Here is a 20,416-nt window from a genome sequence, read left to right on the forward strand (position 1 = left end):
TTCATGAACATGTAGATATAGTTAAAAAATCTACGCCAATTTTCATCCAGGTCCTCATGAGGTTGGAAGCAGAATCTTTGCTTGTATTTCAGTGCTTCTCCTGGACCTTTGTACACCTTAAAAACGTGTTAAATATTGTATCAATCACTCAAACTTTTTTAATCTAAAAGTTTATAATGCATATATGTAAATGTATGAATACTAGTTTGTGTTGTTTATGTTTCTTATTGTTAGGTTGTCAGGCTGTGGTGTACTGCTGTCAGTGGTGCTGGTCTACAGCAGGCACCAAAATGTTGATTGGAAATATTCAAGTAAATGCTGCAGTGGTTCTGTTGTACTGGAAAGAAGCTGTGCTGGTGTGAAGCCCAACAAACACACTCATTAGTCTAGGTTAGCGGTGGTAAGAGTTTATCTGCAGCAATGGTAGCTGATACTTTATTATACTTGCCCTGATAAATTTGACATGCAGATTTCCGAAAACAGAAAAACACGACAAATTTCAGCAACAGACATTCATTACATTCACACATTGTCACGTAATTTGGGAATATTTTCTTAAATTATAAACGATATTAGCTTATTTTGATTTGTTTGTTTTATAGGGTTATATGCTGCGAGTGTAGTACAAGCTGAACAGTCTTGGCTTCACACTGGGCACGTGACCAAAGTAACCGACAGGTGAGAACATAAGATATCAAAGGCAGGTAATGTATTTTCATAGGCTGTTTGAGAGGAACAATTGTGTCGCGCGGGGTTTCCATCCGGACGACTTTGGCAGGAGTACCAGGTCAGAGCAACCAACACTGCTGCACTTCAGCTCGAACAGAGAGCGGTACTTTTCATATGTTCTGGTCCTTGAGTAGTCCAAGACAAATGTATGTTTGTTTTCAGCATGTGTAGCGGGAAATTTACAGCAGGCTAAGTCGTGTTTAGCACACAGAGGCTGTCTTGTTTGCTAACGCTAGCTGTCGTTAGCAGCTCATGCACCAAGTCCTCAGTGCAGCACCTTTCCCTATTATTTTGAAGGGCGTCTAACTACAGCATGTTTTGCTGCTGGAAAAAATCTGTCTTTAAATTTAGTCACATTTCATCTACGACTAGGCAGAGTTCAAGCTGTCAATAATATACATGCAGGTCCTGATGATAAAATACGAAAGGCAGCAAAGGTGAATTATTCTAATTTTAGTTTAAGTCATGAAGGAGTTATTAAGGAAGATGCACAACGTCTTTCTAAAGGTCGTCCTGTTTCCGAGCACATTTGGGAGGACAGGCCCGCGGCCAGCTGCTTCAGAGGTGTTGACCTGCCACCTGCTGCAGCGAAAACTTCCGCCGTGGACTTCTTTCTGTGTCCGCTACAGCTCCGTCCACAATGACCAGTTTGGATCGTCCAACTTTAACTGGACAGTTCAGGGATCAAACTACCAGATACTAAGAACAGGCTGCTTCCCCTTTATAAAATATCACTGTACCAAAGCACCTGCACAGAACTTGGACTTTGAGGACAAGTTCTTCACAATGTTGAAAGGTATTAATCTAGGTCAGTATATTCACTTTATTCCTAATCCAATATGATACAGATAATTTTAAAACAGTGCAGACGCCACATAACCACTGTGCCCTTTTGTTGCAGGAATCCCTTGTTTGGCCTACGGCATTGGTTGCTGGATGGTGGTGGGAGCTTCAGAAACAGTGCAGACAAGTGTTGGACCTGTAACCGTCTATTTTGCCTACAAAGAACAAGAAGGTGCACAGCACTAACCATGAAGATAACACATTTGTGCTGTTCTCCCAGAAACTAAGCTGCTAGTTCCCGAGGTGATGCTCTGGTGGACCTATTGATAAACGTGTCATTAGTGCTCCTGTTGTCTGACTGAACAGGTTCATTTGTGTTTAATTATTTAAGATTGAAAAGTTGCTGTGCAGGAGTCAGTTATGCATGTTATTACACTGACATACTATACTGACGGTGTTTATTTGGGAAGCTTACTTTCCATTAAAGTTTAATGGAAAGTTTAGGATTTCTCTCTCTAAGAAAACATTGTATGACTTTAAGGATGTTTCACAGTGTTGTGGATGAACGTTGTATCAGCCTGCAGTGTGTATGTCTTCACAGTGAATAGAGTGTAAAAATATATTTTTTACAATGAATATAAAAGTGTACAGAATGAGTTGACTGCAATGTTTCCTTTTTTGCCACATGGACTGTGTAGGTCATAAGGGTCAGCCTCAAGATGAGCAGCTGATGTTAAATAAGACATTTCTGTCAATGCTCATGAATTAAGAGTTATTAATAATTCAGATAAGTGATACCTAGTGGCATGATTTGTCTAAAACTACTGTGTCTTTTGCTTCATTTCGTGTGACAAATGCAAGAATTTAAATAACTCTGGCTCATTTATTTAAAGGTAAATTAGTGATCACTCCCCATGCAACAGATAGTCAATAGTGTTAGAGAAAAACCAGTGACAAGACAGGTCTGATAAAATGGGTTTTAATTACCAAAGTGTGGCCTTTGTACAGAGACATCTTCCTTCAGGCCCTCTCCGGCCTTTGATTTCTGGTAATGTGCTTTGCTGACAGGGCACGCTCACCTCTGCTGCACAGTCGTGCTCCCTCTGAGAGGCAGGTTGACAAACTGCCATATTGATTTCTTCACCCCTCAGCATCTCCTGCTAATAGCATTTATCTGCGACCTCAATTTTCTGGCCTTGGCCTCTTCATTTTTGGCAACAATGAAAGCGAACGAATAATTTCTTGTCGTACATGTAAATCAATTCACCTTTTGACCTTCTTCACACTTGACGGCTTCGATATCGGCCAACATGCTGTTCATGATGTATGGCCTTTTCATGAGTGTCTTACTTTATGGAACTTTATATGCAAAATAATTCAACTGGGTAAATAAATTTGATGCTAAATATAAAAAACTTTCCTTAATAGAGTAAGGATGAAACTTACTTTAAGTATTGTAATGTCTGTTGTGCTCAAAATGTCTCAACCTGATGCAAAATTCATGTGTAAAATCCCCTTACAGAACCCGATGACACCACACTGTTTGTTAATCATACTAATTGCCTTGAACAAGGAACAGTTAGACACACTTATGGAAATCTGATCCGTAGTATCAGGCTGCACTTAAATCCCCCTCCTTTCATCAGGACTGAAAGTGTGCATGGGGAATGCTCAGGCAACCATGTCTTAATTACTCATTGACCCTTTGACCTGCAGGCTGCAATGATACCGCCGCAAACAGCCAGACACAATCGCACAGGGTTACAACTGACTGCAAGCTTTGTGTGCGGCTATTACCGGATGATGTGAGTCGGTGAAATCCAAACTGCGGAGCATGTGAGTACATTGTCTTCATTTTCAGGGCTTCACCTTTGAGTCACTCTAAACTGCAGGGGAGGGCGCCCCTTCTGCTCAGGCAGAGGCTCAGCGTTACACGTGGAACTTCAGTCACATCCAGTGCAGGTTTAGAGTGTCTGCACTGCAAACGAGCTGCTGTAAATTAAGAAAATATATCAGGATTTGGTGCGAGATTGATGCCTTTTAATAGCCGTGGTGGTCCTGTCCTGTATTGAAGAGTCTAAATTACCCAACACACTTCTAATGCGGTAATGAACAAAGAATTAATGCCTGTTTGGCAAGTTTAATTGCATGCTGACGCTGGTAATAAGTTTTGTCAAGGTGAAATCTTTAAATACTTGTACTGTTTAGAATTTAGGTAAGTAAAGCAAAACAAGAGCTGAAATTGAGTGTAGTGTTGCCGTAAATTGTTAATGTTCAACAGTGAAATTGCTAATCAACTTGCAGAGACTTGTAATTATCTTCTAATTAGCTAATAAGTTCTCCGTTTCTTCAGTGCAGAAAGAAACAAATAGTACAAACCACGTTCATCTCTTTGAAGTAGTTGATGCGGCCGATTCTTAAAATCAATTATTCAGCAGGAAAGCTGCAGCAGTTTCTTCTCTGTCATATGGATGTATTAGTTGGCAGAAACAATTATTGTGCGAGCGACCCCTGCAGCTAATGCTGGCGAGGTTATCATTATTGAGCCTCTGGATCGGCCAGCAGCCCCGTCTCCCCGCTTCCTCCGCGAGCAGCGGGGGTACCACAGCCATCACTCAGATCACTTTGAGGATCACACTGGAATTACATGTTAATGCAGAGGTGTCAGCCAACGTTGTCACAATACTCACAGTGAAGTGACGCTTTGAATAATAATGTGACAGCTGGAACATCAAACTCAACTATAAGACACATGCACTCTTTCGTCAGCTTTGGACGAGTTAGACTTAACGAGCATCACGTTTTTTGTGTTCTTCAGTAGTTAAAGGTATAATGAGGAGGATTTTTCCTCGCATTTTGTCAACACATTCAAACTGGGCCCCTCCTCCTGGGCTCTTCGTCACCAGAAGCTCACTCTCACTTTCTTGTGTGAGAACACACCCACCCTGCCGAGCTTACACCGACAGCATCACGGTTACCTTTGCGCTAGCATGCTAACCAGCGGTTACCTTTGAGCTAGCATGCTTACCGCCGGTTTCCTTTGCGCTAGCATGCTAACTGACAGTTAGCTTTGCGCTTAGCTTGTCCTACCTGGTTTTAAGCACCTGCCTGTCCAACAGAAAGAAGGCCAACTGTGCATCGCTCTTTCTCCATGTTCGCCGGTATGAATGAGCCCCAGTTGCTAACTTCAACTACTCCCACACTCACCTATACGCTGTGATTGGCTCAGGGAACCACAACAGAGCCCCTCCTGAAAAAGTCCCGTGCAAAGCAAAACAACAGCTTAGATGCGGAGGGAAGGGTCTCACAAGAGTCTGCACACACCAGCACACATGTATAGAGGCCCATAAGTGATGATTTGCATTATATTATATTTGTATATTATAGTCTAGATCTAACTTTAATAACCACTGACCTTTTTGTCTTTGTCACTTAAATCACTAACTTTTGTTTTTCCTTTGGAGGGGGGGGATACATACTGAAGCCATTAAAAATCTATTATGGTGTATTTCTTCACCCAAGGGATGATACAAGGCACCATAATTCTTTTCTTTACATCCCCCCTTCCTTCTTTATCTTTATGACGTGTCCTATATGTTTGTGTGTGTGTCAGCGTGTGTGTGTGTGTGTATATCGGGAAGGGGGAGCATTGAAACGACGTGCCTGCTGTGCCAATCAGTGATGCCAAAGCTGCAGTCAGTGGGTGACTGAAACGTCTGTCAGTCATCTATTCTAGCTTTAGTTGCAGACCACTCCCAGATGACAAATGGACGAAGTTGCAGTAAAAAAACATTATTGGACAAGTTTATCAAGGTTACTTATATTCCACTTCACATTATAAAGCATGGTTAACATGCTAATCTTGTGTTCTTAGAGTGGATACAGATTTGTCTGTAGCTGCTGCCCTCAAGCTTGTGCACTTAACTTCATCCCCAAACCTTCTTTTTTCTTCCTCTCCAACTTGATTATTGTTTTGTTTTTCCTCCTCTCCGATGATGTGCTACCACGTTCCCTTCATTCATACTTAATGCTTACTCTGTTGACATTAAGAGAGTAATGGATTTTAATAGTTTTTCCACGACTTATCGGGAGAGTTAAATGAACTATCCATTTTTATTATATATTATGCAGTATTTAAAGTTTCAGCTCATTAAAAAACAGACGCCCTCCACACCCCCCAGGCTGTCTTTTACCCCCCACCAGCATGCAGTCAGGCTCCTCTAGCCACGGGCTCTGCTTGATCTGTTTTTCCTGAGTCAAAATTGAAATATCCCGAAATATTTATTTATTTGCTTATGCCTTTTATTTCACTGAAGAACAGGCTAATGTCTTTGTAGCTTAAACAAGCGGCGTCAGTGGATCTGAAAAAGGGCATAATGCATGGCTTTGTTTGATTGATATAATTTATCACGTTGCATATGGCTTTTAAAGTGTAGCACGAGACAGAATATGTTCGGTAAAAAAACGCTGCACGTAGCTTCATTTTGCAGCAGAACAGGCCCCTCATGGTGTTTGATTGCCCTGCTTCTTACTTGCACAATAAGCAGCAACCTACACAGCAACTCAATGCTTGACTGGGGATTTACATTAAATACACTGATACAGATGCTGCATACAAACATAGAAATGGAATAAATCAATTTTGTTCTGAGAAATGCTTCACATACTTTTTGATGCAGCGTGATCTCCAATCTCTCTGCAAATGAGCTGCAGTCCCCCGTAATGGTTTCTGCTCCTCGTGGGAGGCCGCTGTCTGAGAAAGCTGCTGATTGAGGGAGAAATGTAATACAGGTGTAAAGCACACTTGATAGGGGTCTTACACGAGGGTTATGCATTTTAACAGTGATATACATACTGTTACATATTTATCAAAGGATGTGGAATTTGCTGGCTTGACTCTTTGTGGCCTGCAGAGACTCGAGACTTTCTGCTCGACTGTTGTTAATTCTGGCAGAGAGGGTGGCTATTATGTTGAATTAATAGGAATTAGGGGTTTAAATTGGTTAAGTAAGCACTTCATTAATCGTGAGTGGATTGCTGTGTGAGAGGTTTATCGCTGGTTTAGAGCGCTAATACTGAGATGGAGGAAAAGGAGGGAGTTCGGAAGGTAGAAGGCGGCTGATTTTTGGTAGATGGAGCCAAGAAATCCTAAATAATCTATATTTTGCTGAACTTAAACTATTAATCAACTGAATCTACAGCTGTTATTTGAATATTTAAGTTAATTTTTAAGTTAAAATCGGGAAAATGCGATAATTTCTCAGGTTTCAAACGTGACAGTTGCTTCCTCCCTTTGTATCATAAATATAAACTGGAAACCTTTTGCATTTTAGACATTTTGTCAAGACAAAACAAGACAACAATATTGTCTGTATGTTGCAGGCCTTAATTATAATACTGTACGTGTTATTGCAAATGTTCCTTAACGCATCGACATGCAGAGGCCGAGCCTTGCTGACTGTATTTCTACAACGTGCTGATCGTGCATTGTACTTCATGTTCAGGGCTATATTTCCTGGACCTGAGGCTCTTTTGTACACATCCACTATTTTCCACTTTCACTGCAACACACTGAAAATTTAAGGATTCAATTTAATTAAAGGCCCCCTTTAACTGCTGACACCTTTAAGCAAGCGTGATCGCTCGGTAATCTTCGTCGGTCAGTGTGGACGTGGCGCAAGTTCCTGAGAGGGAAGTTCGAGCGCGGGTCAGTTGGAAGCGTCTGCCTCGCTTGATGCGGCCCCCCTCTCCTCAGTAGAGGTGGGCTAATTGAGGTGTGTTTTTATCTGGGCGTGCTAATGATGATGAGGGTGCGGGAGAAGTAGACTGTCCCCTTAGGCTGAGGGATAGCATGACTTAGCCAACCTTCTGTACTTATTGTCCAACAAAGGGGGAATTCACTTAATGCAGTGCTTCAGAAAAGTGGATAATTGTGGCCGCAATCAATAAAGTAACAGAGCGGAAAATGAACGGCGTGTGCAGTGTAGCTGTGTTGGAGATATCTGACGGAAATGGAAAGCAGCGAGGTTCTTGTTTTTGTGTTTGCTTCAGCCGAGTCATCAAACCGCCAAGTCGATTCCAGTTTATGCGCACGAAATACATATGCAAGCAGGCGAAGCTGAACGTATTTACTCTGTGTTTGTGTAGCTGTGACCGTGTGTTTGCGTATGTATGAAAAAGAAGGGGGTAGGTTTGCTTGGATGAGCCACATTGTTCCTGTGCGGCCTGGTGACATCGCTGGAGGGCAGAGAGGGATGGAACCTGAGAGGGGTGACAGTGATAAATAGCCCTTTTAATAACAGCTGCCCCACTTGGCCAGCGAGTCCCAGTCAGTGTCCTCTGTGTATTTATGCCTATGTTTATTTATGCATCCATAGCATGCAGGAAATCAGCACCGCGGGGGTACAATCATTCTTTTTTTTGTGGTGGGGGGGATTGCATCGGTTTAACTTTGGGAGGCGGTAAACTAGCTCGTCTTAAACGGAGCAGATATTCATTTAACCGTCAGGTTGATCTGTTGGTAAGATGAAAATATGCATGTATTCACATCGCACTATGATACTCCAAGCAAATATTGTACTTTAAAGTGCACATTATGGTTTTGGGACCTTATAGCATTGACTTCCATAGAGAGGAAATTGAAGTTCTGTGCGCGTTAATAAATCCTTGAAACGTTTCCTTCAGTTTCCAAGGACAGATTCAAAGTTCTTCTGAATGTGCTGTTAATTTTTACTATAATTGCTTGTCTGACGCTCATCACAGCCTTCAATCTGCATGTCTTTTAAATATCTGGTTCATTGTTGCAGTATGACTGAAGTCAGAAACCTTTTGTCTGCTGAAATATGACCCGAGGCCTGGGTCTGTGAGTAGGGAGAGGGGAGGCTGTAGATCAGACGTGTCAAAGCGTCTTCCCGGAGGGCGACGCCTCGGCGCTGCTCTCACTCAAACCAGCTCCCTCCCTTTAATTGGTTCAATTAGTTAAGTATCCATATACATTATCGTGCATGCATTTTTCATGACTCCTCTTAACGCTCTGTTTAAACAGAACAACTTCCGGCTATGATTTGCCATTTGGATGAATGTCAAGGAGACTAAATGATGGCGCTAATTGAGTAATTAAAAGCAGATGTTGGAGCAAGAGCCAACAGCATACACTTTAAACACTTTGCCCTCCAGAAAACCTACAGTGTTTTTGACACCCCTGTTATGTATGGTTATCCCAGAGGTGCCTCTGTAATAGTTACAGTTTCACCCTTGTGATTATTCAGTTGAAGTCTTTGCTATTGAACCCAAATGGTGTTTTTATGCTATTTTGACCATGGGAAATGGTGTGGAAAAGAAAAGCCCATCATGCTGCCTAATGGCCGGACTCAGTGGTGCACGGATTCAACACGAGCTCTAGACGGGCAAAGCACGATATCTCCACACACGGCCTATCACTCTTACCTCCCGCTGTCCTCTGGTGGGACGCGAGCGGCCTGCGCGAGAGTCTTCAGAGCGAGATGATGTTGTGTTGAAGGTAATTAACATTGGAAATGTGCCAGTAATGGGAATCCGTGTGCCAACAAATCGCAAAGGAACAGAGTGTATTTCCATGCTCGTGACAGCTGTGGTGATTGGAGCATTGCTTGAAGGCTTCACAAAGTGCAGATCAATAAGTAACAATTTTCCTATTAAAGATAAATTACTTGGACATTGCACTAAGATAGCTTGTGGCTCTTTCACGTCACGCCAGCTAGCGAGGTGAGGTCTCCTGTGGAAGGATGGCTTGTGTCGTTTTGTCTTTACCAAAGTGTTTTTTTGTTTTTCTTTCATTTTAGTGCTCGGAAATATATTTTTGTGACGCATGGTTTCAAAAAAGATATTTCCTCCCCGACCCGGATCCTGATGTCAGAAAGACACCTGCACTTCTATCCCATGCAAACCATATGATCACTTTGTTTAAGTCAATGTCAGAGGCCCTTTGTCTTCTTCAATCTTTTAACTCTGAGATCAATTTCTGTCAAAAAGCTGTCATCTGATCTGACTGTGCTTAATGTCTGTAGTGGCAGAAGTTAATTGATATTTATATAAACTGATTAGTCATCTAAAATGAAATTAAAAAAACATTGTGCACCACAAAACCTCTTCCAAAATGCTAAATACGGTCTATGGCGGCTGTGGCTCAGTGGTAGTGTCGGTGGTCGAAAAGCTGGCGGTTCGATCCCTGACTGCTACAGTCACATGCCGTGTCCTTGGGGAAGACACATTGAACCCCAAATTGCTCCCAAAGAAGCAGCCATCGGGTATGAATGCATAGATCCAGATTGGAGATTGGCACTAAGGCCTTTGCCATCAGTGTGTGAATGAGAGTGTGAAAGGGTGAATATGACATGTAGTGTAAAAGCGCTTTGAGTGGTTAGAAGACTAGAAAAGCTCTATACAAGTACAGTCCATTTACCGTTTATTTTAAATTGAATATCTGACTTTTGGACTCCCAGTCAGACCAAACAGGAAGTAGAAAGTTTGACCCTGGTCCTGTGCATCTTCAAATACTCAACTCAGTAACAGATTACAAAAACATTAGGTTGAAACAGTCGTTCTAATTTATATCTTCACATTACAACAGGACAGAAAATGACCTAAAAGCTATATGAAAATGTTCTGCTAAAATAGATCTTAAGCAGACCAACACAGAACAGATTAAAATGCCAGCTCTTGGTTCATATAGACCACCTACTGATATTTAAATCAGTAAGCAAGATTCTAACAGATGTGTAGAGCATTTTTCCCCTTTGTGTTATACCAGATTGAGTCTAGTGTTATCCCTTGTTTTACCTCAAAACCTGGCAACATCAGAGATCTGACCTCTGAGTCTGGTCGTTTATCAGAGCATTTTCAGTTTAACCTTTTCTGTCTTTCCACTTCTCCTAATCAGTTATCTTATAATAGCTCTTTAACCTGTACACACTATATGTCATACAGTGAAGGTAATAATTGCCTGTTTGAATGCCAAATGTAGTCCGCATATTCAAAAGCAGAGGAGGGACTTAATGACAAATCTTGTTTTAATAAATCTCCAGGCCACTAGCGAGGCTAATGAACTTAGTAATTACTCATCACTGGTTGGAGGAGTTTAGCCCGGGTGAGATGAGAGCAGTGGCTGCTGGGAGCTGCAGGAACGGCACAACAGGCAACAATCAACACAGTGTCTGCACAACAATCAATCAAAACTGTCAGGCCCTAAACAGTCACAGTAATTCGCTGGTGTTTTTCAGAAATGAGTACACCTTGTAAAATGTAGCTAAGATCACTTTCCCAAACACCTTCAAGCACAATATTTTTAAACCAATGAGAATTGTGTCACATGATTTATCACTCTGCTCAGAGAGGAATTATTGTTTTTAGCTAAGCAACTGTTTCATGAGCTCAAATTACTTTAGCCAGTCACAAGTCACTTCCCTTTTATAGTAAAGAGGGGTTCAATGTTTGCATTTTAGTTTTTACAGTCGTTGGGCTGTTACAGCTGAACAGTCCCTGTTACTTGTTTTGCTTTATTTTTACTTTAAAGTCACACATTTGATGTCATAAGGATTCATTTTGGTAGCTCAAGCAACATTTAAATATAACATGCATGATAAACTATCTCTATATCGATAAATCCCCAATTTTTCCTCTGGGGATCAATGAAGTATTATCTTAAATATATATCTTTACCCATCTATATCAATAAATATGTATATATGTATCTAACTCGATAGAGATAAATATATATCTGTAGCCATCTATATCAATAAATATATATCTGTATCCATCTACATCGATAAATATATATCTGTATCTATATATAGAGATAAATATATATCTGTATCATCTACATTGATAAATATATATCTGTATCTATCTTTATCAATAAATGTATATCTGTATCTATCTATATCAATAAATATATATCTGTATCTATCTCGATAAATATATATCTGTATCTATCTACATCGATAAAGATATATCTGTATCTATCTATATCAGTAAATATATATCTGTATCTATATTTATTGTTATATAAGTACCTGTATTTATTTTGATACATCTGTATCTATATCAATAAATATATATCTGTATCTGTCACATCGATAAATATATATCTGTATCTATCTATGGAGATAAATATATATCTGTATCTATCTATATCAATAAATAATTATCTGTACATGTATCTTTCTCACACTATTTAAATATGAAAAGTGAAACATTTAAATATGAGTTGTGGTGTTTTAGTGAGCATGTGTTAAAGCAGAGTGATATTTAAATACGAGTCAGAGCAGGGTGGTGTGAGTAACACTGGACTATTCACAGATGCTCCTTTCTGCAGAGCTCTAAATCATGTTTCTTAATTCCCAGAGCCACATCTCAATCATACTCCTTGCTAATTTGAGAGTCACCCTCATTTCATTTTAAACGATTCATTTTTGGCAAATTTGTAAATGGCCCCGATGTGTTCTACAATTTAGTCAATTACTGTTTCAGCCAGCAGGACTCCGGGGACCAGGAACATACATCGCCTGGAGGTACCATCTCAATAATTGTTTCAGAAAAGTTGGGAATGGATTGCTAACGCTCTGTTCCACTTATTGAAATGTCAATTGGAGCCGAGACCCTTTTTCTTCTCTTCTCACTCTTTCTCGGTGCAGTGCAACCGCCTCACCTTTCCTGCTCTGTCTGAGTGCTAGCATTGCTGAAAAAATAGAACTGAATTTAATGTTTTATATTCAATGCAAAAGTGTATTTATTCTTGTGATGATTGTTCTCACAGAGATCATTTACAAGCAACTCAACAGAGTGGAAATAGTTTAGACCAGCTAAGTGCTTTTTGAATTATTCCATGACTTGCAGTTTTTTCATGTCATTTATAAAATATGAAATAAGTTGAACTGTACCATACACTAAAGTTGCAATTAATTACTAATTAGCTGGATAGGATTAAGAGATGATAACAATCCAAATTAGGTCTTAATGGGTGCTAATTAAGAGAAGAATCCTTCTTTATGGAACCAAACAGCCTGACCCGCAGACCCCAATTAATTGAGTTATTATTAGCCGTTTCCCTGTTTTTGGCTCATCTGGATACTGTTCAAATGCAGGCACAAAATCTGTGACAAAACTGTGGGAAAATGTGCTTCTGTTTGTTTTGACACAAGGTCCCTCACCCATCCTCTGAGCCAATTAACCTGTGATGAGCCTGTTGGTACGACGCTGATTAATTAGAGCCTGGGAGGGACGCTGCAGAGAAGCCCTCAAGTAAGTGTTTAGCTGTTATCTGTTGCCTTTGTGTGCACCGAAGCACCAGAGCCTGCACTGAAATGTTTGAGTAGAGTCCTCTAAGTGTGATGCAGGTCATGCTTGTGACATATGAGTCAGAACGGCAGATTTAACCAAACTTTCTCCCATAGTGTATATCACAGAATAAACGTGTGCGTGTGTTTGTGGGTCAGCTGCATGTGTCTGTTCTGATTACTGGATGGGTAATTCTGCACTTCTGTGTGTAAGACCTTCAGCTCTGTTCTATAATTAACTTTTGCCTGCGCCCATCAGGTTCCATTCCACACTTGATGTGTCCACAGTGACTGTTACATGCAGCCAGCTTGCCATTCAGTATGTATTAAGCTGTCAGGGTGGGCTGCTCTCCCAAGCCGCCTGTCTTCACTGAACAACCCAGCCTATTAACTCCTATTGACTGTGACACACATGTCCCTCCAAAATGAGCGGTTCCGTATTGATTTTTCCTGAGAGCTGCTCACTTCCCCCTTTCATGCCGCCGAGGGTGAGATCTTTATCCTGACTGATTGTATATGTTCATCGTATCACAGCGCTGTTGTGCAATTGCCATTTCAGAGCCGCCTCCCCCCTTCTCCTCCTCCTCCTCCTGTGTATCCTGACTCCTTGTATGCAGCCAAGTCTCAATGAGACAATTAGGAGGCCTGACTCCCTCGTGTCCCCCTGAAACACTGCGGTCAGACGGAGCTGCAGCCCATAGACTCCCTCCAGCACACAACATAAGACATAAGACATGACAGCTCGCTCCTCTCCCCCCCACTAACACACCGCCTCCCAATCGATAGCCCTGAATAGGAGGGTGCCATATCCTCTCAGTGACGCTCCCTCTAACTGCTTCGGCCAAAATGAACTCTGACAGCGTGTATCGACGCCATATCAAGCGCCGCCATTGAGAGAAAAATGATTATCTGCTGGTGAAATCAGTTATTGGCATGTTGTGGAATAGCTTCCCCTCCCCAAGGGATTTATTGATACAGTTTATGGTGTATAAATATTTATCTAATATGTGTCTGAAATAGATTTGTCTAGTTTAGGAATACAGTGCGTGTGTCTGGTCTGGTCTATGCTTAGCCCATGGAGGGCTATCAAAGCTTTCTCTCTCCTCTGCCACTCAACCATGACTCTGCCGTTCCCTCTCCTTGGATTCTGTTTTTACAGGCAGCATGAAATTGCTTTGGCTGTTGCGACTCCGTCTTGAAGTCAATAGTAAAACATGTTGTAATTACATTTTATTGCCTCTCACTCTGGAAAATCAAAATGGCTTTACAGCGGCCATCATATTGTAAATGCATGTAGAGGCGCTACGTGTTGAACAGTCAGTGGAGGAGATACTCACACCCTTTACCCAAGCAAAACTAAACATGTCTTAATGAAATGTAAGTAAGTAAATGAACTAGTTTTACTTATTTACAGTGATCGCCGAATGAGGTAACACAATGGTGATTGAGCCTATGGCCCAATGATGAAAGCCTTTGCATTTGCAGTATTACAGACTGGGTGTCTTTGGCGACTTCGGTGAAATAATCACAAGCAGTGCCCAGTTAGTGACGCGTTTTTCATCAGCCAGCAGTGGTTGGTCTGCCAGAGAGGGTAGGCGGAGCTAAGTGGCTGCTTTTTCCTGTCTCTGCAAGTGTTGCGAGTAAACAGTAATCTACTATGGCTGAACAAACAAAGAAAAGATCGATGACTACAGATACAACTTCAAAAATAAGTGAAAATCCAAAGAAAAAGAAACCAAGTCGACGCTCAGATGAAGGCAAACAGTCTGAAAAGGAAAGCGACCGTCAGCGAGGAAAATCAAGAGTTACAACCGGAGCCAACCGTGGACGTCACACATGCAACACTGTCTGGATATTTGGGAAGTGTGCTCCCACAATTACCGTTTATCGCCATAGGTGGCGCCAAAGAGAGCAAAACTGAGATCTTCGAGATTACAACTTTAACTACACTTTTACCTGCTACAGGTAGCAGCTTATAATAATACACAGGCATTTGACATGACACGATTTAGTCGTCATTTGTATGTTACTTGAACTACCCTCTAGTTTAACACTGATGCAATCGCAGAATCAAAATGTTCCTTATATGTGGCGGCCATCTTGGTTTTTGTGCTTCAATGGTGCTTAAACTCGCCCATGTTAGAAGAAGGGCAAATTAGCAAAGCGGTATTTGAAGTACAAAACATAAGCGAATGCATTGTGTCGTTTTCACACTTGGTCAGTGATGTTATTGATTAATAATTTTTCTCGTGATTGCAGAAGTTACGTAAATGTAGAACAGCAATGGTGGAAAAGATGGAAAGGACAAACTATATTTATTACTGCCGCTTTACTCTGCCAAGAGAGTGGCTGCTCTTTTCTTACAGGTCCTGGTGATTCGAAGCTTGATCCAAAAGGCAACTGGACTAAGTTCTTGAAGATGTTTCACCTCTCATCTGAAAGGCTTCTTCACCTCCAAACAGATCAAGCTCTGAACTCTTCCCTTCACCAGAGATTGAAAAATCACCACGGACACTTCTTTTGGTGACATCCCTAACTGTGTCATGGGGACTTGGAAAAACACCTTGTTTTCCAACTTGCAGCTTTTGTCAGAATGAGAAGAAACATCTCTAACCAAACAGATCTGTCATCAGATTGTCCCTCAGCTGCTCCTCGCTGGTATTATGGCTCTATTGTACAGCAAATGTTTTATTGATCCTCCACCAGCTGAACTTGAGGTGACCTGCTTTGCAGCTGGGATGTTTGGAGGTGGGGAGTTCTGTCCTCGGCGTTTCAATCATGGAAGTTGAGCATTTCATATCCTCTTTGTCGGATGCGTCTCACTTCTGTAAAAGTTCATTACAGGAAATGGTTGTAGGGTCTCCTCCGTGCAAGGCTGAAGAAAGCTGAAAAGATTTTGTTTCCTGCTCACGCTGTTGCAGGACTCTTGACATGCAGTGTTATTGTGTGATATTGATTTTAGCAGACAGGCACATGGCACGCTGACTTTTTCTCCTTGGTGATGCACGACCGCGGCCTCGTGAAGATGACAGGCAGTCTCAGGTCAAATACCTCCGTCTCCCATCCTCTGCTGTGTCTCTATCACAGTCTGCTGGCTCTCCGGCTGACTTATTGACCAGCTCTCATGCTCGTTACTCAACAGAGGAGTAGTTTGCTGTGATTGATACCACGACTACTCTAAGACCCCCCCCACCCCTCCTCTCCAAATCCTATCTGTGGTTTTAAAGCCATGAGTGGGTTTCATTAATGGTCTCTCCTGTTTATGACACCATAATTAGAGTTGAGGAAAGACACCTAACAACCAGCGGTTCCACCATACTGAGAAAGTCAATAATGCAAGCCCAACAACTTCTCACACAATTGAGCCCTGTGGAAAATCTATATACTCTGCTGCTCTCTGTCTTTATGGTGCTGTTTGAGAAGAAGCCTCCTGATTTGTTGCTGTTTTGTCTTCCACTTTTAACTAATCCCACAGAATTGATTATTAACACCGGCGATATCATTTAGCTTCCAGCAGCCTCCGCACAATATCTGTTGTGTGGGATGTATACTCTGCGTGCGACACTGTTCAACCCCGGCGCACCGGGTTTGAGCCTCGTGGCCATTTACCTGCTTTCTAATTTGTTTTGTGCTCCACCTCATGTACATGCAGCGACTCCTGTAAAAACCCAACCAGGCTGACCGCTACGCCTGGGTTATTTGTGTGGAGCAGGTCATGGGGGATATTACATTAGATTGCTTTCCCCGGAAAATAATTCTGCAATGTGGTCTATTGGGGTTTTTCCTCTGTGTGTCTGTCAGGCGGGATCGCATGCAGTTACACAGAGAAAGGGAACACTTTGAATACACACAAATACACCCTGTTTTTTTTTACTCACACATCTGTCTTTTTAATTAAAACAACAACAAAAAGCAGCTAAGGGATTAGTGGTGCTTGCAAAAGAGTACGTGCAGTTGCAGGCTGCACCTTAGATGATGAAATAATTATATTGCTTTACTTTACAAGCTAGTTTCAGCTAAAAACTTGATCAGTGTTTACGCAAAGTCAATCATTCAGGAACCACTTTAAAATGATGTCCCAGTCTGTGCTCTGCTGTCTCTTTAACAGGTGAGTTTAACACAGAAGCTGTCGTGGTCGTTAAGTGCTCTGCAGATGCTGTTCCTACAACTAAACACTTGATGTCTGTCGCGGCGTGTATCAAAACATGCCTCAAAAGGGTCCACAAACAAAAAAGATGGCCACTTGTCGGAGTTGGAATTAAAATAAGATTCGAGCTGTCGAGGTGGGTCGTCGGTGTTGGTAACACAGCTCCTTGTTCTCAGTGGGGTCACGACTGTCATTTGATGGCTGCTTTAGAAAGCAACATGAATAGTTAATGTCAGAGCATTGACTGTGGCCCAGGCTTGAATGTAAATAAGAAGCAGGTGACTGGGACTCTGTTTCACGGGTCAGGCTCACTACAGCTCCGTTTCACGTGGCGTTGCTGTTCGCACGTCGCCTGTAGGACCCAGAGAAACATGTTCAGACGAAAAGTAGCATGGAAAAAGTCAGACCTCTTATCATCGAGTTGGTCTGGCCAGGCGTCACGGATGCTAGTGTAGGAGGCTACATCAGACAACACAGAAAAAAAGTTCTAACAGGCTAAATTTGCTAATGTCTTGAGGTAAGCTAACATAGTTGTGATTGTAATGTCTTTTCAGTGTTGTAAAATCCTGTCCTATACTTTTATAAGTGAATGTCCAGTGTTTGGTGTCTGAGAAGCATTTAATCTCACTTAATAGTTACTCTTACTGGACACACACACTAAACGCCTACAGCCATGCTAGCTAGCGGCTCTGAGAGGCTTTAGATAGACACAGCAGGGCTTTGAGCTGTATGCTAACATTAGAATGCTAACATACTCTTAATGACAATGCTAACATGACGATGATGATGCATGGTAGCCACCGTTTACTAGGCTTTCTTTGACAGTTGTGCATTGAGAATGCTAACATTTGCTAATTAGCACATTAACACAAAGTGCAGCTGAGGCTAAGGCAATATTATGGTTTCCAGGTATTTGGTTTCAAGTATTATTGGATGTAAGATGGTGCTAATGTAAACATCAACATGTCAGTATGATTCATCCTCTGGGGATGAAGAATGTCTACCAAATAATTCCACTTAAACACTGCCGATATATTTCTGTCTGGAGCGACAGTAAGGCTAACATCATTCCTCAGTAAAAATGCTAATAGCAAGAGTAACCACTCCTGCAAGTTTTAGCTTCTAGGTAGAAGTCAGGATGCTTTATGAAAGCGGTGTTAATGAGGCCAGAGAAAACATGTAGAGATGACAGCAGTCTAATGACTTCAGTGACAGTATACAGGCACTGGTGTAATCACAACTAAATGTCAGACACCATAAGGCCGCGTGCATAATGGCTCCAGATTGATAACTCCCTCTTGCTTTAATTAAGAAATGCTATTTTTGCTTAAAAGGTATCGATTGTAGTTTAAAGGAAGGGCAGGCCATCAGAGTAAAAAAGTGAAGAGAGGGCGCTGAAGTCATGACAGACTGTGTGGGGAGGGATTCGCTCTGAGAAACAAAAGGCAGTCGGTTACTTACATTCCTGCATCTTACATAAGATGAAGTTATGATAGTTACCACTCCGCTGCAGACGCCGGCCATTAATCAAAGCAGTCAGTCGGGAAGCTGTGAAGCATTTTTCTGAGTAACTGAATCCCCCAGAGTGAGGTGCGTCACTCACTTTGCCGGGCAGCAGATGAACCGGTGCAGGTAGCAGGACAGTGGATAGTTATATATCATGAATAAACTAGGCCTCTGAGAGCAGAGCGACAGGCTCAGCCTCACCACGTTTCCCCCCGGAGACCCCGCACCCTCTGGCTGGCCTTCTGGGGCGATTAAATGTTATCTCCTCGGGATCCAGCATGTGCTTCTGTAAACGTAAACCAAACGTGGCTCATATCGGTTCACCCTTGACTGGAAACCTAACCTCGGTGACTGAATGAACCAGGATTATAATTAAATCATCAGCGCGTCGCTTTTACCGTGCCTGCAACTCTAACCACAGCAGGAGAGGGGTAAGAGGAGCGTTGGTCTGCGGGTCGGTGATGACAGCGTAACCTGAATGGTGGAGGATGGCAGGAGCTGGTGGGGCAGCAGTTCCCCACCCAACACCTGCTTAGACCTTATCTGGATATCTGTGCGATCGCTCTCTTAGTTACTCCTACATTACCCTTACTTACCGCACTCCTTTTAAACATTGTTCATTACCTTTGAGAGTGAGGGTGCAAATATAGTTATTAACCTGCAGATTCCTTCCACATTCTCCAGCCTCCATGTTGCCTTCAGATAGCGAGTGATCCTAAATCCCCAACCTCCCAAATACGGTGCTGTTCCTGGAGTCATGTCTCCTCCATGTTACCCTAATGCCTAGTGGCTTGTTGCACTGCATGTGTAATGACTGTGGACCCAGCAGAGCTTATCCTGTTCAGCAGAGGATATTAAGGGGGGTAGTTACAAAGGCCAGACTTTAATTTGACCTCTGCCTGCCCTCTTCTCCGGTGAGGTGGCTCGGGGAAGCAGGCCGGTGGTTTGGGCAGTTGGTGATGAATGACTGTATTTGGTGGGCAGATTGTTACAGTTCCACACTAATTGAGGGGTCAACACAAAGAGCAAACGTGGTAATTGAGTCACTTGACTGTAGCCGTGGAGCTTAGCGCGGCTCTTTTGACCCTGCGGTCTGCCCGCGAGTCGACAACAGAAAGCTCTACTTTTTTGCCTTTCGTGTGCCATCAAAAAGATATTAATCTCTTGTGTATTAGTTCTTTTTATACAGGTCTAAAGTCAGAGGTAGGTTTATAGATCTACAAGTGCTTCACGGTTTTTCATGAGAAGAGGGTCTAAAAGCTGACTGCCCTGCAGAGATTTGTTTTTCTTTTCTTTAAAAGATGGATTTTATTTCGACTTTATTTGGATAGGACAGCTGAAGACAGGCAGGAAATACTGGAAGGGGAGAGTGTGGATGACGTGTAGCAAAGGTCGTAGTGGAACCTGGGGTCCATCATCAGGTCAATGTGCGCTTTTGTAGGCAATGTATTATGAGGACTGTCCTTATGAGGCCGATGACGACGTGTTTGAAAGCAGGTGCGCGCTGCTGACGTAGGTGAGGACAGCGGAGGAGCAGCGGAGCAGCAGCCCCGCCTACTCCCCGAACAAAGTTTCCAGAGCTGTATAGACAGAGAGTCGCATCAGTGGAGGTCCAATATGCTCCATGATCCACCATTGCGATGTCGCAACTCTCTCTCTCTACGGCTGTGAGAGTACAGTCACTCACTCACTCACTCACTCACTCACTCACTCACTCACTCACTCACATACAGACCCATGTGTAGGGCTGACCCCGGCAGTCAGCCAAAACACAGCAAGGATCCTGAACGCCGGCATATTTAACAGCAGAGCAGCTTCTTCTGTTGGTCTGAAGCAGACGTTCACAGATATGGAAACTTCAATGACTGTAGTGATTGTTTTAGTTACGTCTCCTCTCGCCGATCTTCCTCTACTCTGTTGTTGCACATTTTAAAAAGCG

The 20,416-nt window shown here is 42.4% G+C and overlaps 1 protein-coding gene across 1 annotated transcript; it reads left to right on the plus strand.

Moving 5' to 3' along the window:
- The first annotated feature begins 790 nt into the window (after window positions 1–790).
- cunh15orf61 (chromosome unknown C15orf61 homolog) lies at window positions 791–2,155 on the plus strand. The gene is made up of 2 exons (XM_069687079.1): window positions 791–1,537; window positions 1,631–2,155. Exons 1-2 carry the CDS (start codon window positions 1,195–1,197, stop codon window positions 1,756–1,758), a joined length of 471 nt encoding a protein of 156 aa, XP_069543180.1. The 5' UTR covers window positions 791–1,194; the 3' UTR covers window positions 1,759–2,155.
- Window positions 2,156–20,416: the final 18,261 nt, after the last annotated feature.

This window comes from Semicossyphus pulcher, unplaced genomic scaffold, assembly GCF_022749685.1.
Source record: "Semicossyphus pulcher isolate SPU_LCO1_2020_fin unplaced genomic scaffold, fSemPul1.0.p SCAF_8, whole genome shotgun sequence".
Classification (NCBI taxonomy): Eukaryota; Metazoa; Chordata; class Actinopteri; order Labriformes; family Labridae; genus Semicossyphus; species Semicossyphus pulcher.

Coding starts and splice junctions, on each gene's coding strand:
- cunh15orf61 (XM_069687079.1), top strand. CDS start 1,195: ATGAAGGAGTTATTAAGGAAGATGCACAACGTCTTTCTAAAGGTCGTC. Junction 1,538..1,630: donor GTTGAAAGGTATTAATCTAG/GTCAGTATATTC, acceptor CTTTTGTTGCAG/GAATCCCTTGTTTGGCCTAC.